The sequence below is a fragment of the Amphiprion ocellaris genome, chromosome 19 (genome assembly GCF_022539595.1).
Source record: "Amphiprion ocellaris isolate individual 3 ecotype Okinawa chromosome 19, ASM2253959v1, whole genome shotgun sequence".
In the NCBI taxonomy this organism is placed as follows: domain Eukaryota; kingdom Metazoa; phylum Chordata; class Actinopteri; family Pomacentridae; genus Amphiprion; species Amphiprion ocellaris.
This window is the reverse complement of record NC_072784.1, coordinates 8,997,932-9,023,741: the sequence shown is the minus strand read 5'-3', so window position 1 is coordinate 9,023,741 and position 25,810 is coordinate 8,997,932. Positions and strand designations below refer to the sequence as shown.

General features: G+C 40.8%; 1 protein-coding gene across 1 annotated transcript; it reads right to left on the bottom strand.

Moving 5' to 3' along the window:
* Nucleotides 1–1,411: 1,411 nt before the first annotated feature.
* Nucleotides 1,412–24,804, bottom strand: ppl (periplakin). Its single transcript, XM_023293895.3, has 22 exons — nucleotides 24,575–24,804; nucleotides 16,919–17,018; nucleotides 15,908–16,062; nucleotides 14,955–15,075; nucleotides 14,578–14,703; nucleotides 13,916–13,957; nucleotides 13,555–13,716; nucleotides 13,328–13,435; nucleotides 11,797–11,892; nucleotides 11,574–11,696; nucleotides 11,335–11,481; nucleotides 9,550–9,701; nucleotides 9,354–9,463; nucleotides 8,544–8,701; nucleotides 8,245–8,423; nucleotides 7,951–8,089; nucleotides 6,460–6,653; nucleotides 6,163–6,313; nucleotides 5,974–6,057; nucleotides 5,763–5,879; nucleotides 4,601–4,693; nucleotides 1,412–4,513 (listed from the first exon to the last, which is right to left on the bottom strand). Exons 1-22 carry the CDS (start codon nucleotides 24,616–24,618, stop codon nucleotides 1,841–1,843), a joined length of 5,274 nt encoding a protein of 1,757 aa, XP_023149663.2. The 5' UTR covers nucleotides 24,619–24,804; the 3' UTR covers nucleotides 1,412–1,840.
* Between the last annotated feature and the right edge of the window lie 1,006 nt (nucleotides 24,805–25,810).

Below are 25,810 nucleotides of genomic sequence, written 5' to 3'. Positions count from 1 at the left end.
TGTATTTCTTTTACCTGGGGCTGACGGTCCGGGGTCCAGTGAGGGTATTTAGTTGATTGTATGATTTGGTTCAGGTGTTGTGGATAGAAACAGGCAGAGGCAGACAAGTTTTCGACTGTGCTCGACTTTCTTTGCGTTTTATTATTTTGTTTATGACCAAGTTTAAGTTACGGTTGAAGAGCGATAATAAAGAACTGTACCTAAATGTCAAGCGTGATTACACTATAAACAGTGGTCACATTTATTGAGTTAAAGAAACTTAAAGTTTCCCAATGACGTACTTTTGTAATCACCACAGACAAGGTTTTGTGTTTTTGTACCTTGTGTCTGATTAATGCAGATAAAAAAACAGCTGCAGACATATGTAAAATGGGTGTTACAGCTATAACAACAACTGCAATCCTGCTAACCAGTCCATTGGGTCTTTTCTGTGGATGGATCAAAGGGAACAGATCTGTGCATGTTGAAGCACTCATCATCATCAGTATCTGCACAATTAGCCTGTATTCCAATGGAGTTGTTTTAATTTACAAAAATATTCAGACAGAAATCAACTGAAAAGGTGTGAGTCATGCAGCCCGTTTCAATGTACTTCTTTCTAATAATCTGACAGCAACTGCATAAATTAGCATACTGTTAAAAGTCTCAGTGGCAATCATATGAGGTCAGACCTGGTAAGATTTCTGCATCAATTTCAGATGGCGTGAGTCTGAACTGAAAGCTGTCACATAAACTGACAAGCATGCATAAGTGCTGTAATTTGATCTGTGTGAAGTGATTAGGGAAAGCCTTTTTCCACGTAAAGACTGCAAACGACAGTTTCTTGCAAAAATCAAAACCACTTTTCTCATTACCCTCAGCCCACAATTTCACATCTTTAACAAAGAGAAATATATAAAATAAAATAAAACTTTACTGCAATGAAAACAGATCAGGTCAGAATAATGAGAATTCCCAAAAATGAATGCAATCATCATTCATTTATACTAAATTTGGTATTGATCTGGTAAAACTCATTTCTGAAGCAAAAAATAAAAATTCTTATATTATATTTTGAACATTGAGTTAGACAATCCTATCTGAAAATTCTCTCCTTTTTTTCAGAGCCTTCAGCTGCATCTCACGAGGGACAGAGTCATCTGCTGATAAGTGAATTAAAAACACCAACAATAAGAAGCAAAAGCCATTGCACTAAAATAATTCCAACTTTAAATTACAAGTAAAATATGCCCTTATATACCATGAGATGCAATATACTTCCAAGTAGTCATCATCCTTGTTGCATCTAGATATCCTTTTTGGGAGTCCATCATCAAAATATAGTAAACAAAATTAAATGTTAATTTTCCTCCGATCAAATGTATATCTACAAATATATATCACCATAATACAGTTATGCACAAAAGCACAATTTTGTCAGTTTGATTTGATTTTTATTCAAGCTTGCAGAGCACACACATCAACCATGGAAAAAACATGAATAAATGAAACATTATCACAAGGGTTTCAATGACAATATCAAATCAAAAATATGTTCTTACCCTAGTACCGATTAAAAGAAATTAAAAACTTCCCACAACATCAAGTGTTCTGAAGTCAGTTGTAATGACACTAATGTCAATCCATATTTTCATGCCAGTACCACAAAACCAGTGGATAAACAAATAAATACATGATGCAGTTAGAAATCATGGATGAAACAGAAAATAAATCCAAGTCACCATAGTGTTACAGTCAGAAAAGAAGTACAATAAAAAGCAAGGAGACATTTTAGTAGTAAAACAGATGACATTTTTAAAAATAAAACCAATAATGTGCTTTTTTTAAACAGTTGGAATGTTTACTTGTTCTTTCCCGACACCATTACACCAAACTCCTGGATGGAGATTTCCTTATTTACGTACTGCTGAAGCTGTCGATTTGTGATGTGACCAAAACGCAATGCATCATCGATGGAGAACTTTTGCCCTGATTTCCTGTCATGAAGCACAGAGGATTCTCCTTTGGGGCCCTTGACTGTAATCTCCTCCCAGTCACACTCCTGGCTCTGCAAGTTGACAAACATCTTCCAGTCGATCAGCCCCAGCTTGTAGGCCTCCTCTGGTCGCATCTCTTTGCCTGTATCTGGGTCAATGACCACGATGGACCTGCGGAGATGGCTTTCCCTCTGTTCCCTCTTCATTCTAACAGCTGCCAGGTTCTTCTGGAGTTTCTCAATCTCCTCATCCTTCTTGATTGTTATGCTCCTCAGGTCTGCCAGTTCCTTCTGCAGTGAAACAAGCCTCAACTCCAAGTTCTTTCCATCGTCCCTTGGCGCAGACTCAGTGATAAGCCGTGTCTCTTTGCTGGTGATCTCAATCTCGGCGCGCAACTTGCGGATCTCATTCTGCAGCCTTTGGTTTTCTTGCTGCAGCTGGCTACTTTCATCACGAATGTAGTCCAGTTCTTTTGTAGATTTGGTGTTAGAGAACTCCATATCAGAGAGCCTGGAAGTTAAGGTGGACAGCTCAACGTCAAGTTCTCGTTTTCTCCTTTTCTCTTCCTCCAGAGTTCTCCTTAGGTTCTCGATCTCAATCTCAGCCTCTGGATCCTTCTCAACTTGTACTTTCTCAGTACGGACAACTCTTTCCTTCACATCCATCTTCTCCAGGGTGAGTTGCTGCTGGATCAGGACATTCAGCTCTTTCTCAAGCAAGGTGCGTTTGTGCCTCTCTTCATCAAGCTGAAGTCTGAGGATAGAATGTTCCTTCTCTTGTTGAGGATCCTGCTGCAAGACTACCTTCTGTTTGACGGTCACCTTCTCACGATTCTCCTTGTCACGGATCTCCAGCTCATTAAGCCTGACCCGAAGCCTTTGGATCTCTAGTTCTGCATCACGCCTTGCCCTGCGTTCACGCTCCAGTTCTTCCAGTTGCATATCCAGGTCAGCCTTCTGTCTCTGCAATTGGTAGAGCTCTGTCTTTAGGCTCTCTTTTTGCTTTTGCTCATTGCTGATGTTCAGTGAGAAGCTGTCACACTCTGACTTGAGCAGAGGATCTTCTTCCATCTTGACCACTTCTTGCTGAACAATCTTCTCACGGACCTGAGACAGATCCATCTTCTTTAGTCTGATCTTCTCTTCTTGGGCTGACCGTTCCCTCTCAAGGTCGAGGCGTTTCTTCTGTTCATCAGCCAGCTTCTTTTTCAGAGTCTCAATCTCTTCCTTAGTCTTAGGATCTTCTCTGTACTGCAATACTTCGTTAACCACCTCTTTAGTCTGCACTTGGGGTTTGGTGTCCTTCCATCTTGTAATTTCATCACGAAGCTGGCGAATTTCCATCTCAGATTTCTCCGTCTGGTGGGTTTTATCTACAATTTCATTGCGAAGTCTCTCCAGCTCTCTTTCAGTCTGTGGATCTGTCTTGTATTTGATTACTTCTTTGATTATCTCTTTGACTTCTACTTGAGGTCCTCTGTTTCTTAGCATGGTCAGCTCATCATTGAGGGATCTAAGCTGCAGATCGGCATCTTTGTAGCGTCTCTGTTGCTCTACTAGTTCAAGACGAAGGTTGGCAACCTCGTTCTCAGCCTTGGGGTCAGGGCGGACAATCTCCCGCACTTTCTCCTGAATAACAACTTTGGACTTCTCTTCCTCTAGACTTGAAATTTTCCTCTCGAGGTCATTCCTTTCCCGCTGTGATGCTCTTCGTTTAGATTTCTCATCTTCATACTGCCTTCTGAGGTTTTCTACCTCTCTTTCAAAGGCAATATCTTTCTCTACTTTCAGCACCTCCTTGATGGAAATCTTCTCCTCTGCCATTGATTTCTCCTTCTCTAGCCTTCTGAGCTTCTCCTGAAGAAACTGCAGTTCATCCTCCAGCTGCTTTCTGTCGTCTGTTTCTTTCTGTTTCCTGTCAAGGAGCACCCGGTACTCTGTTTCAAGTTGGGGGTCATTCTGGACTTTGATCACCTCCTCTTCTGTGATCACCTCTTGTTCCCTGTTCTTCTCCTCAGCTAGGAGGGTCACCTGCCTTTGTATCTGAATCAGCTCATTGTCTTTCATCAACTTCTGCCTTCTTAGCTCTTCCAGGTCCTCACGAAGCTTGCGCACTTCTTCCTCCTGACCACGATCTCTTTCTATGCGCAACACCTCCTTCACTGTGTACTGCTGTGCCCCTTCTTTGACCTCTGTCTCCAGGCCACGCAGCTTCAGCTTGAGTACCTCGAGGTCATTCTCTAGGACATGGGTTCCGCGGCGCTCCTCTGACAGTTTCTGCTGAACCTTGTGGACCTCCTCATCCAGCTGGGGATCTGGAACTTTTTTAATCAGCTCCTTCTTGACAATTGTATCTTGGGGCTTCTGCCCTTCAAGGACATAAATGTCAGTCTGAATGGTTTCAATTTCTTTTTCTAGCTGCTCCCTCCTCTGGATCTCATCTTCCAGTTGCTTCTTAATTCTCCATGGTTCTTCTCCTGGGGGAGCGGCATGGACTGACTTGACGTTTGTTGTCTGGATCAGAGGGATCTCAGGTTGCTATAGGAGGCAAATCATTATTATTTATATTGCTTTCTTTAATGTTGATGTTATTACTGTAATTATGATTATGAGAAAATGTTTCACCTGGTTGAGAAGACTCTGGGCAAACTCAAGATTCTGCAGCCTTTGCCTGTTTATAGCATTCACTTCAGTAAACTTAGCTTCAATGGCAGCTTCCTGCAAACATCATGGAAAGCACATACAGAAAATCTTTAGGTTACTGTAGTGGTTCAGAACATTTTTGACTTCTAACCATGTAAAGCTAAACTACCTACTTGGCTCCCCTTAACCTTGTCACAACTTGAATGTGTCTCTGAGTGGCAAGAAGGTCAACCAAGAAGTAATATTGTGTTGTGTCTTTTGAGTAGGTTTTAGAAGAATAAAGAAGGGGACAGGATCTGGTATTTCAGAAGAGAAATCAATATTAGGCTCAAGTCTAAAATATTGGGTTTTCTAAAAAAATATTTTAGTTTCCAACCTTGTTACTTTTTGTGACCTTAAGATTGATCCCATAATAGCTTGCGGGTGACGACCCCAAGACTACTTCAGCCACCAGCTATGTATAGCCAATTTGATTATATGATGAAGAGTCTTTGATGAAGTTATTACTATTTTCCAAAATTGTAGCTCAGCTTTGACTAGAGATTTTTTTAACGGCATATACTTCTTACAGCCATATAATCATAACCCTAACCCAAGGCTCTTCATCAACTGTACACATCAAGATCACTTTACCTATTATCTGTCTTCTGCAGCTCTGTTGTTTGCTGTCTTGGTGATACCATCTGAGTTATCTTGGTGTCACTTTGAGATTTTAAATCTTAGTTTAAAAGTGTGTCTAAATGATAAATGCCCCACACTCATATAGTACCTTTTAACCATAGCCATGCCCAGATCAAACCATTAACCGCTATATTAGCGGATAACCTACTCTACCACCTAGATGCTACCTAGTTACACTATGTAGGAACTAGGATTTCTAAGAGTCTGATTCATCATAGTAGCAAAAAGGCAGGATATCTCATCCCCTGCTACACTGAATTGTTTTCTTTTTTAAATTGCTCGAGAACACCTGGTGACCGCAGTTGCTAATCTATGCTGACAAAGGGCTAGCAGGGTTGTGTAAAGCATATATGTTTCTAACATCCTTGAACATTTGTTGATGGGGAAGGCATGAATTAAGCAGACAGTAACAGGCTAAGTATCTGCTGTGTACAAATACTTGACAGTGACTGCTGTTTCTTACCTCTGCCTTGACTGTCATTGCAGGTGATTCCAGTCTGCTCCTCTTGTATGTCTGAGGTACAAGCCCATCCTCAAGGTCCAGGATAGATCTGAATTTCTCAGTTTCATTCTCGTAGTCCTACAAAGTAGAAACAGTGAAGCATTACTGAACCTTATTGTATTGTTGTAAACTAAAGATGGTGACTTGTTTGTACAAATGTATAATATCTTACTTTGACAGCTTGTTGGTAGAGGTGGGCATTTTTGGAGACATTGTTCAAGTCAGACTCCTTTCTTGCAATGTCAGAGAGCAAATTCTGTTGAAACAGTTTTTTTAGATTTATTATAAACACCAGTGACAGAATATCCCTCTACAGCAGGGAATATTTAGTAATAATCGCCCCGTTTCTCGTCACTCTCACCCTCTGATTCTTCAGCTTGGTCTCCATTTGTCTTGTGTCATCAGTTTCACGGGGTTCATAGTTGGGGACACGAGACAGCCAACTGTTCAGATTGTCATAATCATTGCGGTAATTCTTGTATGCCATCTTGGCTCTCTGCAAGCTTTGAGACCTGCAACACACAGCAGTATGGAGATCTTATGTGCCAGTCGAGATGTTATGTGCTTTTGCAATGTAATGTTCAGTGTTTCATCCAATAATTACAAATGCACAAAGCTTAAATAACATCCCCTTTCGTCACTGTCCCGTCCACCTCACCTGCTGTCAATCTGCCTGGTGAGGTTGTTGAAGCGCTTGTTGAGTTTCTTGACGTCACCTTCTTGCCTCTCTATGTCAGGACAGTGCTCTTGGAATTTGGTGGCCATGTTATCACAGCTGCTTTTGGCTGAGCGTAGGTTCTGTTCTGTCTCAGCAATCAGAGACCTCTTCATCCTCAGATCTGATCCAACATCCTACAAGAGTATCCAAGAAGATAATATGAATACACATAATATAATACTGCATATATATTAATGAGGAGGAGTCAAAGTAAAAATGAGACTATATGTTGAGGCTCTCTTCCTTTCCTTTCCTTCCTGCTCTATCTGTTGGGTAAGTGAGTCATGGAAAGAGATAATAATCCACATTGAGTTGTACAGTTATCAATTAACTAACCAACCGGTCAAGCTGTAGGCCAGCCACTTATCATATATATCATAAAGTATTTGGATATAATGTTTTTAAAGAAGGTAGAGCACGGTCATCTCACAGCTAGAAGGTACTGGGTTCGACTCTTGCCCTGAGGTCTTTCTGTGTGGAGTTTGCATGTTCTCCCTGTGCCAGCATGGGTTTTCACCAAGTGCTCTGGTTTCTTCCCACAGTCCAAAGACATCTGTAGGGTAACTGGTGATGGTAAATTGTCCGAGGGTGTGAATGTGAGTGTGCATGGTTGTGCATGGTGTGCATAGACTGGTGACTTGTCCGAATAGCCTCTCAGAAGAAACCAGCAGCTAGCAAGCTATCAGGATTAATGTACAATATTGTTGCAAAAGTCTTTTTTAGACTCTCGTGACCCTACAGAGGATAAAACTGTGTACAGATGATGGATGGATATTTATTAGACTATTTTGCAAGCCATCCATTTATTAGCTATACACTGCTTAATCCTCATTAGGGTCGCAGGGAGCTGGAGTCCATCCCAGATGACTTAGGGTGAAGGCAGAGGACACCTGGACAGGTCACCAGTCCATCACACAACTACACATAGAGACAAACAAGCACACTCACATTCACAACTACGGACAATTTAGAATCACCAATTAACTCCAGCATGTTTTTGGACTGTGGAAGGAAGCCGGAGCACCTGAAGAAACCCACGCATGCACAGGGAGGACATGCAAACTCCACACAGAAAGATCACAGGGATGCGAACCGGGGATCTTCTAGCTGTGAGGCGATGGTGCTAACCACCGAGCCACTGTGCAGCCCCCCCTTTTGCAAGCTAGCAGTCTTTTTTTTTTCCCTTTTCTTGGAACATTGCTATCTTTCTTAAGGCACCACCAACAAATGTTGATCAGTGTCCTAAGAATCAGCAGGGATGTGGGCCACTAACAAAATGGGAATCTGTTGATCAATATATTACTCCTTAACAACACTAGTAATCAAAAACATCGTTGTGTGTTTTCATTGTTCCACTTATCAGTATGTCCTGTTTTCATTCAGAGCAGGTTAGAATTGTAATGCGTGCCAAGAATCTCTGAAACATCTTACTGCAAGCTCCCGCTGTGTTTTCTCCAGTGAGGTGATGTCAGCCGGAGCAACCTCCTCCCTGGCCAGCTTGTTCTCGTAGGTGGACAGTAAAGTCTTTCCATTTTGAATGGATGACTCCAGCTGGTTGGAATTCTTCAGTCTACAACAAAATGCTTTTATTAGACGATATTTCGACACATTCAACCAGATTTAATACAGTTTAGTAACAGAAAAACTTCAGGGACAATGCTCCCACAAGGATCACCACAGATGACACTGAGAAATAAATGCCAAGGTACATATCAGATCACGTACTTGGCCTGAGAGCACTGGAGGAGCTGCTCGACCTTGATGTACTTCTTGTTGGCCTCATCCACTTTGCTGTGAAGCTGAGGTGTGCTTACACAGTTTGGGTTTGAGACCAAGAAGCTCTTTGCTTCCTGCACTTTAGAGGACTTCTCTGGTTCAATCTTACTGACAGCTGCAGCAATGTCCTGGAGAGAAACGTCTGGCTTGGTGAGTTGTACAGTGCATGAATACAGCTAAATTCAGAAATAGGGGGATGTGAGAAACAGCGTTTTAGTGAAACAACAGAACTAAGCGGGGATCACTACCTTCATGTCCTGCAAGCGGTCGGTGCTGTCCTGCAGTGGCCTGTTCTGCTCCAGCGGTGGGCGCACTCGAGCATAAACGGCTTTCTCCTTTTTGTCCAGGTCACTGACGACCTTATCCAGACCAGCCATCAGCTGTCGACACTGCTGTTCCTGCTTGTCTGATGTCACACACAATCACACACAGCGTGATGAACTTCAACATTTGGCTTCAGGGGCACAGACTGAAAGCTTTAGCTGGCAGTAAAACATGCTCTACAGGACACATGATTTCATCTGAAAGCTCTGTCTTGCATCCAGCAACAGTTTGATTTCATGGCACACTATTTTCATACAAATCTACAACATTTTCAATCGATGTTCAGCAGTTATGGTTGATGCTATGAACATCTTTGACAGCAAATGACATTTTGCTTTATAACTTAATTGACTGTTTCAGTTTATTACAACATGGGCTGTATTTTTGTAGTTTCTGGCTGATGTTTTGATTATGATGAACATTAGCAGAGGTATATTATGCAAACCACATTATGCTTCATTATGTTGTTGATTTTTGGTGATGTGATTAGACATGAGACAAGGCCTAAAGATGATGTAATACAGACCCACCTTAAGGTCCTCATTGCTTCCTTAAAAATTTGTAACTAATGAAACAGTCATAAATCCACTGGCATACAGAGACACCGTAAGTAATATTCCTAGATATATTCCTAGCCTAGTTATTAGTTAGTAATAAAGACATCTAGGAGCTTGCAGAGTAAATGTATGACATGTTTTCTAAAGTTGCAAAAGAGGTCTGAATGTGTCATGCACCTGTAGCTGTGCCAGCACCACTTTCCTTCTTCAGCTCATCAAAGCGTTTCAGGAGAGTTCCTTTGCTGCTTGCCATCTTCTGCTTGAGACCTTTCTGCTGGCTGGCCAGGCTGCAAGCACACAATACAACATACTGCTACAGCTGCACTTCTCTCGTCCAGTGAGTGATTTTAGAAAGTGGTTTATGCATTCTTACTTGTCAGAGATGGCCACTGCCTCTGGGTCGGTGGGGGGGATTACGAAGCAGACGGCCGGGGCAGTGAGTTTATGTCCAGCTGCGTCCTTCACATCCCATTTGGAACCATTGCTCCGGAGCAAAGTGTACCTCTCCCCACGCACAATCTGCCCCTGCACATGATCAACAATGACAGTCAGTCATCTGGTTACTGATTCACAGTTACTTGAAGGCAATCTACCTTCCTGAATGTTGCATTAATTTAAAGAGCCTTAGGTGTTATTTTTGGTTATACTGTTAGTGGCTTAGAAGATCCCCAGTTCACCTCCTGGCCTGGACTGGGATCTTTCTGTGTGGAGTTTGCGTGTTCTCCTAGTGCATGTGTGGGCTTTCTGTTTTCTCCGGGTTCTCCATCTTCCTCCCACAGTCCAAAAACATGCTGAGGTTCACTGGTGATTCTAAATTGTCTGTAGGTGTGAATGTGAGTGTGATTGCTTGTCTCTATATATGTAGCCCTGTGATAGACTGGTGTGCAGAGTGCCTTCACCCTAAGTCAGCTGGGATAAGCTCCAGCCCCCCAGCGACCCTAATGAGGATTAAGTGGTGTATAGATAATGGATGGATGGAATAGTTTGTGAGATGAAGTTTGACATCACATAAGGAAATCTGAATCTTTTTCAACATAACTGTAGCAGCTTCCTTTTAAAATTGAGTTTTGAAATTGAGTGAATTGAGTAATTAGAAAATGATTTATTTTAGAATGAATTAACATGTATTGGTTATACTTTGGCCGAAAAGAGGCACCATAAACTGCTGAATATTAAACAAATCAAGAAGAGAGCATGAAATAAATCATCAGTAAATTCTGTCTCAATTTTCAATCATAACTAAAGCTGCAAAACTTTCATTCTATGGTTCATTTTTATTTTATTAGTTATATTTTTTAAAACTCTCTCCTATATTTCCATCCATTTTCGATACAGCGCTTTATCCTTTGTAAGGCCATGGGGGGCTGAAGTCTATCCTAGCTGACCCTGGACAGGTCACCAGTCTTTCACAGCTAATTCACACCTACAGACAATTTAGAATCACCAGTTAGCCTAAGCATGTCTTTAGACTGTGGGTCGGAGCTGGAGCACCTGGTAAAAACCCACACAGGCACAGAGAGAACTTGCAAACTCCACACAGAGAGACCTCGGGTTGAGATTCGAACCTAAGACTTCCAGAGTGTGAGAACGCTGGCGTTAATTTGTGACCATGAGCATAACTTTTTGCATTTTGTACTGCACATGTGGTCACTGAAAATCTGAGGTAACCTAGGCCAAGACACAACCTGAACACATGAAGATCTGTGCTACACCTAGATGGCAAAGCTCTGTAGACTTCTTTAAGTCGACTGCAATGTCATCCTAGTGGCTTTTCATATGAAACTCAAGAGTCTCAGACGGCCTCTCTTCTGAAGGGATTTGAATACATTATACCACAAAACCCTTAAGTTACAGGCCTAGATTTAGACTGTTTAGGAAAAGTCAAGAGAAAAGAGAGTGCTTAGTCATAGGTACAAAGAAGATGAAAATGAAGAAGAGGAGTAGAGCTGAAGGGGATTTTAAAAAACCAAGCGGGTGAAAAGGATTAGGCTTAATGCCAAGCAAGACTAAGGAAGTAAAAACATCTTGACATTCAACTACAAATGACCTCAGCTTAGAGAGACAGAAGACAGTACAGGTAACCGAAAACACTTTCAAGTTCACCGCAGCATGTGTGACCCAAAGATCTTGGCATGAACTCACAAAAAACTGTACCCACCTCATCTGTGTCAAACTCACACAGAGCTTCAATGGGCAGCAGTTTCTGGGGTGTTTCTCTGCGGTACTTCAGAGGCAAAACCTGCAGGCTGCGCTTGTGAAGAGCCTTGACCCGGTCATCAAAGTGTTCCATCGCCTTAGACTGGTCCTACACGCACATACAAACAGAAAAAACAGATTTCTGTAAGGAAATAGTCACTGGTACTGTTAGTTATTGTGCAGATGAAAAAACAAGCTCACGTCCAGCTCTCCGATCAGGCCCTCCATCTGATACACATCTTTGAACTCCGGGTTATACTTCTGGCTGACTTCTGTATCCAGTCGCTTCAGCAGGTCCTGAGTGTCACGCGCCTCCTTGTGGTACTGCACAGGTACACAAATGCACATGCAGATACTGATGAGATTTACTCGTTTGATTATGTCTCCCAGTGCCTTTGAATGTCATGTATCCTCTGTGTCTGACCTTGTGGTACTCGTCCATGTGTTTGAGGTGGTTTTCCTCACAGATGAGCAGGTTCAGGTACTCCTTCCAGTCAGCGTGAACTGCTTCCATGTGAGCCTGACAAGGTGTGAGACCATTAGTTTAGTGAAAATCAATGATATGCTCTCATGTATAAACCATATTTCATTGGAATTTTCAAGGCAGGCTTAGAGATTAACTGTGGGCACAACAGCAAAGCCTCAAACCACCTTACAGTTTTCTAACTTGGAGGGTGTCGGCTTGCCACGGCAACATGAATTGTTTGTTAATGTGTCACTCCTTCTAGTATTCCTCATCTTACTTCTATTTGGAGGAAACACATGCTAACTTTACCCAGAATGTTTTGTGGAGTGTAAACATGGGCCATAGTCAGCTTGGTCAATATATAATTGCAGGACTTTTTATAACATAGTTGACAGGTAACATAGTTGACATTTTTGTTGTTTTCAGGCCTAAAATCAACATGGCCGCCTATAACCAAACACCACATGGCATTTTTACAGAAAGATTCTTCTAAATATTATATATACAATTGAGTAAAATTGAAATTGAAAGTTATCTAGAAAGATATTAAGTGGCAGTAAGCCTGTTGACATGCCATAAATCCACCCTTGATTCACACACTACTTTATATTAAATAACTCAGAAAGCCTTGGAGTTTGGCCAGTCTTTTCTTCAGGAGGAAATGACATCATGTGGAGCAGGTCATGTGGTCTGGAATTAACACACTTCCTTGAGAGGTGTTTTTGTAATGGGTAAATTAGTGGAAAATGGTTTCTCGGACACATATAAAATTAGCTATTTTCCATATAAAAGTTGATATATTGCCATAAAAGAAATATCTGTCATGATTATCTCAACTTAATAAAAAGAACATAATCAAAACTATTTTTGAATAAGCTCATTTTATTATTGTTTAGCTAATTAGAAGGTGGTTGTTATTAAATTTGGATGGTTATTTAGTTGACATTTTAGTGATATCCAGTCATTTTTTTTATTAGTGTGTGATTGTTTCCATAATAAATAATTATGGAATTTGTAAAGACGTGATCATAATGAACATAAAAAACTTTTTTTTTTTTAACTTTTAATAAAAATGTATGTAAGATATATCCCACGGACTTCAAAAGTCCCTCAGTTATATACTGACCCAGCTAATTAATCGTGACTTTCCCCATGAGCCCATGTTTGTAAATAAATTTGTTTACATTTTGCCAAAGATACACAATTAAAAAGTATTCTGAATTATTAATTAGTGGTTTCTTTTCATGATGTAGAGAGAGAGAAAGAGAAAGATTAGAAATCTTTGCATCCTAAAATATTACCCACTTGTTGAAATTTTCAAGTAAAAGTGTCTTTGAATTACCAAAGCAAATGTTGTCTTTATGAATGATTAGTCCGTAGCAGAGATTGTATGCGTACAGAAGCACAGGCTGTAAAAGAGATGCTTGTGGAAGCCCAATATGGAAGCCAGGATAAACATGTAGGACAGAAAACATGGAAGAGGCTTTACCTCAATGACATTCTTCCCTGGATGATCAGAGGCAATCAGCTTCTCTCCATCATTATTCAGCTTGGTGATGGTAGATTCCTTGGACTCCAGACATTTACTGATGAAGTTCTGTTGGAGTAAGTCAGGGATCATTTTTAATGTAAATATTAGTGTCCATATTTACATGCACTGATGATCATTTTCTGTAGAAAGTCAGTATTTATCCATGCTGTGTGTCCCTCAGCTACCTCATACTGCCTCTGGCGAGCAGGGTAATCCAGGTTGGTGTCGCTCCAGTCGTAGTTGATCCTTTCCCCTGCCTGCTGGTCCATCCAGTACAGCTCATTGGTGCAGCGCTGCATGTAGTCCCGCAGGCTCAGCAAATTGCGCTGACGAGCGCTAGAGTTGGACTAGCAAGGGAATAACGCCACAAACAGTTTTTTGTAAATACTTAACAACATGTTAAATCTGATAATGTAAAAGAGTTGATCAAGTAAATGATTAAAATGACATACATATATAAACAAAGGCGGATATGTATGTTATAAACCCAGTAAATACAGGGCTCTGGGCTTATAGAGTAAATGTGTTCGTGTGTAGATCTATTACCAGCAGTTTGTTGTACTTCATCTGGAGGCCACTGACATACTCCTGCAGAAACAAAGAAATTAGATGATGAGAGTCATGTCGCATGAGTCACTAACAAACAGAAGTTATTCAGTTTCAATATAAAACATTTTGAAAATTTGAATAGCAACTACTTTAAATGATTCAGTGTTTGGTTTGTGGCTGTTACTTGTGTGTTGCTAGTTTGTCATTTTGTGACTAATAAAAATAATCAAATGTGTAATAGTCAGTTTAGTCACTTTGTTCGACCAGTTTACATCGATGGGCACGGTGCTCCTTTGGTTAGTCTGTCGCCTCACAGCAAGAACGTTCTGGGTTCTGGGTGATCGACTGGAGTTTATATGTTTCTCAGTGCACCAGCTTCTTCCCACAGTTCGAAGACGGACATGGTAGGTTTGCTGGTGACTGTAAACTGTGAGTGTGAGCGTGCCTGACTGTCTTGTTGAAGCTCTATGGTGGACTGGTGCCCTGTCTAGGCTGCCTGTAGACCAGTATCATCTGAAATAACCCCACGTGACAATCTACAGAACAAAGCCGGTGTAGCTAAAAGGTTTATTTACATTGAACGAACAGTTTCATGACCAGTTTTTAGTCACTATTAACATCAAACTTGGCACATTGTGAGTCTGGGTTTGATTTCCTACCTTGTCTCCGCTAGCAGTGATGTGAGGAGCCAGAGCTTCCACTTCACTGTGAAAGATGTTGTGTTCCTCCACCTCGTTCTCCACAGATGGCAGGTCCTGGCCAAAGCCCTTGTTGTTCAGGTTGTCCTGGGCAGAGAGACAAAACAAGACGCTTCAGTTCACCACATGCTGACGGTTTGCATCTGACTTGGTTCTCTTTGCTTCTAGCACTGTTGTAGTGTAAATTCTAATATGCTTCACTCCCTATTTGCATTACGCAGAACCAGATCGAACATCAAGCACCATCACGACATCATGAGGGAAATGCTCTGACTGATCTATGAAGGTTAATATGACGTCCACAGCTGCATGTGTGAATGCATCGATGTGTTTCTTACCAGCTTCTCATCCATCATGTTTCCCCAGTTGATGGTGGGCATCCCCTCGGTACGGATCAGGTGGTAGATACGATCATGGTCCTCTTTCAGCTTCATCACTCTCTCTCGTAGCTGCCTCATGCTGAAAAAACACAAAAAAAGAAATATAACCATGACAAGATAACACAGCTTCCACACATACAAATGATCAGAACAATTGAATAAAATTGTATTTCTGTTTAAAGTTGCATTCTGATAATACAACTGTTAGCTCTTTAACCATAAAAGGCTAAACCAAACATTCTAAAGTAAAAGCTGGTATTCACAGAAGAAACACCACAAAGTAAAACGGCCAAGTGGTTTACTAACATTGATCAGGAGGGTTGTGTTCATGTAGGCTATATATGTGGTACTAGTCAAAAGTTAGGACACACATTCTCATTCAATGGTTGCTATTTATTTATACAATGTAGATTAATACTGAAAGAACACATATGGAATTATGTTGTTAACAAAAAAGTGTTATCAGAATATGTTTTATATTTTAGATGCTTTGCTTCGATGACAGCTTTGCACACTCTTGGCATTCTCTCAATCCCCTTCATGAGGTAGTCTCCTGCTCTCCTACAGTGATCTTTGTTAGTAGCCACACTTTATTTGTGCTGGTCACATCTTAGCCATTATTTAAGACTTTATCACTATGTATGCATGCAGTAAACAATATTTCAGTTACAAAAGATAAACTGAGAACAGATGTGCAAATGACATGACGTTGTTGTTCTAATGGTGGAATAATTTTTGGAGACGTGTGTTATACTGGATTTACGGTGATTAATACAGGATTTCTCTTTGATAGAGGATAAACTTGCTGCAGCCTGCTGGCACAAGCACACATGATTTACTGTATTTACTGTCACACAGCATGGTATAGTTCCTAACTGTAAGGCAAAGCCCAGCAGGTAAAAACGACTCACTCCTGTTCGATCATCTCAGCCTGTGGATGCTGGAGGCGCTTGGCATTGACGGCATCGTCATCCAGGCCGGTAAGCAGTTCCAGAGAATTGAGGATTCTCTTGTTGGTGTCATCCTGATACAGGGGCTGCTTCCCCTCGTTGATCTTACTCACATCCTGCAGCAAAAACAAGTCAGATGTGACAAAGTGAAGAGAGGTTTTTAATCTGATGTCACATTCTTTCCTCATTTTTGTCTTTTTACTTCCAAAATGAGTTGCAGCCTCAGGTGAGATGATGAGGTGTGTTGTCAGCACCATTTCTCTGTTTGTTTATCTGCTATTGAGATCATGCACAAACTACAAGTCAGAATTTCATGAGTTGTGGTGGCGAGGTGGATCATGAGCAGAGGAAGAACTAATGGGACAGGAAAGATCCCTTAGAAGACTACACTCTCAAATGAGCACTGATTTAATTTGACTAATGTTGGCTGAGCTTTTTATTAAAGAGAATATTACCACCACATACACCAATCAGCCACAACATTATGACCACTGACAGGTGAAGTGAATAACATCAATCATTTTGTCATAATGCAACGTAACATTGAGTCCTGATGTTCATGTAGATGTCTGACATGTACCTAAACATTGCAGGTGCATTATACATGATATGTATTAGAGCATCTCAAAAAATGACATTGTAAAAAAGTTTAATGTTTTCCATCTGTTATTTAAGAAAGTGAATATTTTACATATTCTAGACTCATTACACATAAAGTGAAATATCTCAAGTGTGTTTTGGTTTTAATTTTGATGATTATGCTGTTTAAATTAGAGATCCATAATGTGAAATTATTAGAATATTTCCCAAGATCAATCAAAAAAGGGTTGACAATATGGACATAAAATAGTATTACATCAATTTAACCAAATTGCAGTATGCCCATCCAAGCCTTTATATTTGTTTTTACTGACTGAAATGGAAGGAGGCCGAGGGCAAATGGCTAGTGTCATGTTGGTGGCCGTACTGTACCTTGTTGAGGTTCTGCTCAACATCGTAGATGTTCTTCTCCACTTTATCGGCATTCTTTTGCAGCTTCTCAATCAGAGCGCTCAGTTCTGTGGAGGAAGCACTGGAAGACAAACGGAGAGATGAATGAATACACTCAGTCATAGAGGACACAAACCTTTCTGAAGCGCCGAATCACTTAACGACTTTGGTGAAAATGTATGAGATTTGTAAGGGTGTATTAAATCTGATACTGCAAAAAAAAACAGAAAAAATTGCATCTTGGATACAGTTTCTGTTCATGAATGAATAAGAACGACATCCCATATTCAAAACCAGTGGCACACCTCAATATTGTCAGCCACAAGCTACAAGTAAACTGCTTGCAACTGCAGGTGTTTAACCCTCCTGTTGTCCTCATTTACGGGCACCAATATATATTGTTTCTTTGTCTGAAAGAAATCCCAAAATTCTGCAAAAAAATTCCCTAAGTTTCTGAAAATTTGCAAAACCTTCAGGAAGAAAATAATAATTCCTTCAAAGTTTCCCTTACAAGTTTTATTTAAAAAAAAAATCCCCCAAATTTGGCATGAAAATTCTTGTAAATATTTTCAAAAAATGAGTAAAAATCTTCCAAAAAATCCTAAAAATATCTAAAGTGATTACATATACATCAGCAAAACTTCTAATATTTTCTTTAAGAACATCCTCATACAAATCAACCAAAATCCAGCGATTTTCGCTGGATTTTGGTTGATTTTTTTGTGAATGTTCTTAAAGAAACATTTTTAACATTTTTTTTTCCACCAAAAAATGTTCAAAGATTTCCCAAAAATGTTGAAAATGTGGACATCAGAAGTTTCACTGTGAAAATATATATTTTTTTCCCACATTTTCAAACTTTAAAATGGGTCAATTTTGACCTGCAGGACGACACGAGGGTTAAGAATGCAGGCTGTATGACAATGCTGTGTTGAACATCAACATCAGTGCTGCAAGCCCCATCATTCAGAAAATACCATCCTCTGTCCAAACAGGCACTTTCTGGGGACTTAAAACTGTCTCTTCAGTAAGATCCTGATCTCTCTGGGAAAAACACTGGTAGAGGAACTGAGTTCATCAGGAGGTTGCAGAGCTCCGCGGAAAATTTGCGCAGTACAAACAAAAGTATACAGCGAAGATGCAGTTTTTCCTACAGTTACCAATAGTCTGTTATGAATTGCAGGAACTTATAGGCCATTTTAGGGCAGGAAAAACCTTTGCGCCTGTTTCAACTGCAGAACCTGCCTGTGTAGAACCTCTTTCGGGGCTGTTTTCAGAGAAGAGAATAGGACTTGCTTTCTGATTGTTCCCGAGGCACTACTGTGTGGGTCTTGGTTGAACTCAGAAAAGACAACAATCACTATTCTTCTGCCTTCTCAACACCTCTGTCAAATAGCAGTCTTCTTCTCTCAAACATCACCATAAAAAATGTAAAATTCAACCTTTAGTCTCACGTAACAAACCTCTACTGCTCCATTTCGTACGTGTTCACAGGACTGGAAGTTCATCCAGTCACTACTATTTGTCATCGTTTTGGCACACTTGGAGTTAATGTCAGGGTCGAATGGAAACAGAAAGACTGAAAGGGCCGACTAGAGGGCTGTTTATGTTTCCTACCCCGAGTTCCTGGAGCGGAAGGTTTCCTCATCGGGCAAAACCATTTCTAAAAGCATGAAGTAATATAAATTAAAATGTTTGATTCACTTTGCAACGCTAATATAATGGCAACAAGTGAAAGTATTTTCATTCAAACTGAGATTTTGGTGCTAGAGTACAGATGATAGATGATCCGAAGCACAGACAACTACATTATGGATGTATTCAGCTACAGGGATAGTAAATTGCCGAGTACATTGTCATGCTTTTTTGTGCTTAGTTGGAAAATGTGACAGCATGGTAGATATATCTACACTGCAACTCTTACACCAATCTGCCAATGAATTAGTGCTGATCTATATGATCTACCTATTTCAGTGTTTTACAGTGTACAGCTTCACAAAAAACATCTGTGGTTTAGTTTAGTTCCAAATGACTCAAAGCAAAGTGAGTTGGAACTACGCTGTATTATGTACTATGATACAGCTACAAGCCAGTTTTACACCCATTAAGGACTTAATGGGCCATAAATTGACTGGCCTTTGTTCGTCAGCCTATTACCTTCAGGATATTCATACCAAGCAGTTGACTCACAGCTTTTTATCTTTGAATCATAATACACACTAGTGCCATGCATGGATCTCACTGTCACACTGAAAATGAACCATCATACCAACATTAGTTAACTCAAACACATTGGTATTTAGACAGCTTTCATGCTGTCCAGACACATCCGTCAGTCAAAAATGTGCATGATTTTCACTGTGAATGTTCCTGTTGCCAGCTAAATGAAGAACTTCAGGGTAGGTAAGGACAGCGCGCCTGATAACTTGCAACTTGCATCATTCCGTAGAGCAAAGGAAACTGGTACAGCAGGTTTTCGCTTCATGCCATGAAACTGACACACCCAGCCCAAGCACCGTGACAACTGTCAACTGCTGAAATGCAAATTTAAGTGAACCAGTGAAGCAACACCCAGAGGACATGAGCTCATTTCCTCACAACCAAGCATTTGTTGGATCACCTCCCTGAGTGTCTACTGACAGGTATGCCTTTACCTGTCCATCTCTAGAGCAGTTTGACAAGAGCTGAATCATGTACTACTTTAGCATCACTAATTATTGTCTGATTTTAGATGATAAACAATATGTGGTGTTTTCATATATGTGAGCTCAGAATTAACAGCCTCCCAGAAATGACTCATCTATACGACTAAACTGCATCCTCAATTACAATTTCACGGAATCACATTATCTCCTGGATTACATTCGTTTGTGACAAATCAGAAACATGTTTCTTATCAACAAGATTTATTGCATTGCTTTGCCCCGGACACACCTTTTCAGCCCATATGCATTAGATGGGGTAGGACATGTCGTCCTGGTAACCCAGAAAATGGAGGCAAAGCTTCAAACACTTTGTTTTTGTGAAAGTGCAGTATTTTAACCTAAAACATGACATCTTTCTGACCCTAACTAAGCAGTTTTATTGACTAAACCTAACCAAATAGTGAGTAAAAACAAAGCTTAAGTCTAAGAATAACGATAGTCTAGTCCATAGTTTGAACCACAGAGAGCCCTGACAAGCTCATTTTAACACTGCAAAATGTCCCTCACAGTGCATATCTTGGTCACAGTTCTTCATATACCAAATGTATGGCATCATTTGGCATTATGCACACATTCCTGCCACATGGGTCTTCTATTAAGGTGCGTTTTGAAAACATATCTTTAGACATTTTCTCCTCAGGGTCACATTACATCATGTCAGCCGGATGAAATGAAGGTTTTTTTCAGTTCACTAAACACTTTTATGGAGGCTGTAATCCAGTGTGTGGGAACTCCATTTCTTTCCTTCAATGGTATAATAACAAACATATATAATAAAGAAGACACTTGGCAGACATATAAATATATGTAAAACATGAATAAACAAAGGTCCTTCGATGAAGCTTTGTGTTGGGGTTTGTGTTGTCCCAATGGCCCTGACAAGAACGTATCAGCCGACGCCTGTGATAAGCTAGTGCTGACCAATGATATCCTGCGGGCTGCAGTTAAGCTCAAAAGCAAACATTGACTTTAGATACTGTTATGTGCTTTATGGAACTCTCAAATATTTCTATCAGCGTTAACCACAAACATGCAGTCAGCTTCATTTGGCAGTGGTTGTTAAGAGGGTGGACTGTTTCTTGTTAGCTTTCCAACTAACATCAACCCAATTCAATTATTAATAACTTTTTACAACCTTCATGCACAGTCACTGCCCAGGAGAATGTCTGTGACGTAGTTTTAGAATTGTAAATATTGCAGATTAACGCATGGTGGTGCAGTGGGTTGCATTTCCACCTCATGGCTGGAAGGTTTGAATCTTAGCCGGGCCTTTCTGTGTGGAGTTTGCATGTTTTCCTGGTGTACCCTGTCTTCACCCTAATACAGCTTGGAGAGGCTGCAGCTCCCTCACAAACCTAGACAGGATAAAGCAGTGTGCAGACACTGGATGGAGATTTATGCAGATTATCATGTTGCCCCTCCAGTGAAGTCTTCACGTGATACCAGGGAATGTCAGTTACAGATGAACTACAGCATACTGACATGCGATTCTGCTATATCTATGCCTGTGTGCACATGTGCACGTCACCATCACTTCAGATCCACCACCAGATCTCTTCACACACATGCACATCCACACCCCTTCACCGTTTGAACCCCAGTTACATAACGCCTCCTGGAAGCACGCTGGACCTTGACTGTGATTCAAATCCAATGGCGAATTTTCATGTGAAACAGTTACAGAACAAGTTTGAACTAGAAAGTACTGTTGTGTTCTGCAGAAGCTGCGGGTAATTTGTCTGTTGAGGCCTATCCCGAATGAAAAATACCCCAAGGAGGATTTCTGTCATGTTGAAACACAACTTTCTCTTCTCTCACTGAAGCGTTCACACTTTCTTTGTGTAAGCACAACACTGCTTATTAGGCCACAGAGGAACATCAACAGGTTAACAACTACACACATAAACACAGTTAGCAGTTACTATTTCCTTGCGTGATCCTCATCAAATGATTTACAGCAGTGGTTTGTATAGAACTTATGCAAGAAACTTTTTTAAAGCTGAGATGTTTTTGTTCTAAAATTCAGACCAGATGTATACCCACCCATCTTAGTCATTAGCAGTCCCACTGAGTGTTGTTCAGAGGGAACAGCCTCATGTTACCAAGCTATAAGTAGTTACATTTTCATTCCAAAATCTGATTTCAAACAGCAAAACACAATGCTGCACTAATTCTACCACTTCTACTCTGTAATATGTGGTCCGCACGTGTTGTCGGTAGATTCCAGGGAGGCTCACTGGCTCTGATTCAATGTTTTGAACGGTTGTTCTTGGTTTTTGGGGAAGGAACTGGCACTAAAACATTAGCTTGAGAAACACAACTCACATGTTTCCACAGGGAGAGGGTCAAATTAGAACCAGAACACTCACACAGCATGCGGAGGGCTGCTGCTGTCTTTGAGCGTCACAACAAACCCCAAGCCTTGTTCCATCTTCTCAGCCTGCTCTCCATCGTCTACAGTCCAGATTCAGCCAGATTACGAAACACTGACATCTAAAATGACAATATTGCATTGCTTTTTTTATGCTTTTGTGTTCCATCTGCTTCCTATATGCCTTTTCTGCAACCCTCTGCAGTGGTTTTATTCGTCTGTGGTCCTGTTGTGTGAATTTGCGGTCATTTTGCATTAGCATTAGCCTCAGTTTGCAGTAGGCTCCATTCAACAATCCATCCATGTACAAATAAAGAGGCTAAATATAATACAAACCATACAGTTCTCTTCTCATTGCCTGTGTCATGTGCAGTTTAACTTCTTGCAACTGGCCCACATATCTCATTATAGTTTTAATGCTTTGGTGATGGACCTTGTCCTCTCACTTTAAGCTGTCATTAACTCGGTTCATATCGAAAGCTTTTTAGATCACAACTGCAACCTGTACAAGGAGAGATACATGAAAAGGGTGGAGCTGCATTACTGGGATTCCACTACAGTGCGTTGGTGGTTATCATGGTACAAAAGTTACAATAATGACTGATGGGATCTGCACTATACAGTTCAAAATTCATTCCAATATTTCAGTGGATTGGCATGTCCTTATTTAACTTAAATCAATGAGATGCCACTGTATTGTGCGGTTTAGAGACAATGAGGACATAAACGAATCCTTTTCATAACAGAAAGTAGAAAAAACTGTAAGATAGTAGGTGGTGTTGTATTCAGAACAACTAAATACACCCATACAGAGAAGATAAAGTACTTTTCCTCTGGAAGGTGTATGTGATGCCTTCAGGGTCCATTCATCAACCCAAAGTAGAGCCAATAACGTAAATAACACTTGCTCTTAAGTTCCTCGAAAGCGTATGGTGGACTTTAAATAAATGAGATGCCAATGCATGGTATGCTTCAAAGACCATGAGTCCTTCCTATAGAGGAAGATAAAACACTTGTTTTCTGTTGGCGGCAGGTGTGTCAGTGGTAGGACCACACCTTGCATTGGAGGATTTAAAAAAAAAAACAAATTAGTCAGTTATTTGGCATTCAGCACTATACTACCTTGAAAAGCTTCCATCCAGGGCCACTGGCAGAAACACTACCACTAGGTGGGGCCACACAATCAGAGTGACATTCTGGGATCCTCACATATGGAGCTGTTTTCATGGAACAGCGCCATCTTGTCTTGCTGAGTCTGCTGGTTAGTGCAGCAGTAAATCTCCATTTGGATCAAGTATTGCAGGCATCATATGTAATTGATACAGGCTAGCCTTGCTGGATAACTACCTACCAATACTTTCTTACTGCATTGACCCTATGTATATTCTTTCTAAAGGTGTTACGCAAGAATTTTGGAGCAACCTCTGCTCACCAGGACGGTCTATCTGAACATGACCGTTGCTGGGAATGAACTCTCCTCTCTGACAGGATTGCAGCCACAACATCATCTACATTCATTTTGTCACTGACTTTACTTGCAGACCTCATTATGAGCAAGTTTATCGCTTTTACAGTGTAAATATATTGACATTATCATTTATTTTAAACACATTATAATCAATTGGAGTTTTTTTCCAAATCAAATAAGACACAATCAATTCATTTTTCCACTTCTATTTTGTGTATCAGTGTGTGTGCTTATTTAGTGTATGTAAACTCGAGGTTTTACAACATTTGCACAGGACTATTACAAGAAATGTGTTGTTTATGCAGCAAACAATGCTTCAGGTGCCATTTGCAATCCACCTGTAGGTCACCCTTCACCTGACAAGCCATTTATCAGCTGTCCTGGGAGTGTGTTGAGGGCATAATTTTTTTTTTCTTCTCTCTAGGGCCACCAAAATCCTAGCTGGACTTTGGCTGAAATTAAATTGAGCAGTGCTGTAAAGGTAATGATTTAATCCACCATCTTGTGCCTCTCTCTGTCATTTCCATGCCGGGACAACAGGGAGTGTAGGCAGGACAAACCCAGTAAAGACTAGGAAGTGACACTGTCTGGGCTTGGAGCAGCAGATTTGCAGGGAGAGGCTGAAAAGCAACTCCTGGCACATTGTCTTCTAAGCAGGACAGCAGCACACTTATCAAACCAGTTACTACAACTTCACTAGACAGCTTATCAGCCACACCCACGCTGCAGTTCAAGCTCCCATTATGCAACCCCACCAGCAGGTTTCTGTCATTTCTCTTCTGAAGGGGGATTTTTGCAGAAAGCAGGACAGTTTTACATGATTCTGAAAACAGCTTTCAGGTGTATGTTTGTTGTGTTTTGGTACAATCTGAATGAAATAGATTGTACCAAGTGTGTATGTTCTAACAAAATCTTACACATTTGACTTATTACCGACTAAAAAGTGATACTTTACGGATTCTGCTAGTAACGACATGAGGAAAGAAAGCTTTAAAGACAGAAGTTCGGCTGAAAAGGATCAGTGCAGGACGCAGAGAACACGCTGTTTCCAAAACACGCCGCAGCTCATGGAAAAAACAAAGTCTCCTACTTACGTCGCTTTTGGCTGCGTTATAGTGGTCTTGCTCCTTTTCTTCATTGTGGTTTCAGGTCACCTGTCAGCGACTTCCGACGATGAATCGGTCCGAGCAAGACAGCTGATCCTCGGCTGTGTGTGTGCGCTCTGCTCCCCGGAGTGTGTGTGTGTGTGTGTGTGTGTGTGTGTCTGTGTGTGTGTGATGCGTTCACACACTGCTGTCACTTCTCCTCCCACAGACACTGAACAAGCGGCACTGAACTCACCACCTGCAACGATCACTTTTAGCTTCCACGCCCTGTACCTGTCAGCAGGCTGAGGATGGGCGGGGCCACGGAGCCAAACCACGCCCTGACGCTGACACCCACACACACTGATATTTTTTTTTATTTTATTTTACATTGTCAAATGAAAATATGTAATATTGTGAAAATAAATGGGAAATTTCCATTAATTCCAAAGCAGAACGTCGTGGAAATCCCTCTGCTTGACTGAGGAGCTGGTGGTTATGTCGTCACCTCGCATCCTGAAGGTCTCCGGTTCGAGTCCCGGTCTAGACTTGGGATCTCTGAGTTTGCATGTTCACTAAGTCAATTAATTTTTCCATTTCTATTATGTGTACCTGTGTGTGTGCTTATTTAGTGCACTGAAAAAAGAAAACTGCAGTCTATTCAGCAGAGTTGGTGTTCTGATTTGTTTGAACATGAAAATTAAAATAGCTATACTTGACTTGAAAATACACATCAGACCAATCGTGTGTACCTCATTGTGTCTAAATTTGTAATTGTGAATAAGCTGAAAATGTACTTTGTTGTTGGTACAACAAAGTCGGGAAAAAAAGCAGGGTTTCCTAGAATACACAGCAGGGGCAAGTCCTCATGCTTTCTTTCCCTTGGCTTACAACAACTCAGCTACGACCCCCTGTAGCTCAACAGGTCGAGTGGCGACCCATAAACAGGGGCTTTAGTCCCCGATGCAGTAGTCATGGGTTTGAATCCAAGTCGTGGCAGTTTGCTGCAGATTCTTCTCCTCACTTTCTTGTCTCTCAGTAAAGCCAGAAAAAGGCCAAAAAATGATTGTGGGGTTGATTAGCTTTTGGTAGTTCTGTGAATCACACTATTCAGCTAATAAACAAGTTTACATTAGCCAAATGAAGAATTAATAGCAGTGACTATTCACAGAACAATGTAAATGTAACCGTAACTTTTGGTGGGAATGTGTTGCAGCCACAGAATAAAGTTTGTTTAGGGCCGCC

What these genes read in the sequence shown, in the direction of transcription:
- ppl (XM_023293895.3), bottom strand. Translation starts at nt 24,618, where the DNA reads ATGAAGAAAAGGAGCAAGACCACTATAACGCAGCCAAAAGCGAC. An exon ending in GCCTGATCGGAGAGCTGGAC is followed by an intron (nt 11,482 to 11,573) that starts GTGAGCTTGTTT and finishes ATGTGCGTGTAG; the next exon opens with GACCAGTCTAAGGCGATGGA. An exon ending in TGGTGCTGGCACAGCTACAG is followed by an intron (nt 8,702 to 9,353) that starts GTGCATGACACA and finishes GTGTGACATCAG; the next exon opens with ACAAGCAGGAACAGCAGTGT.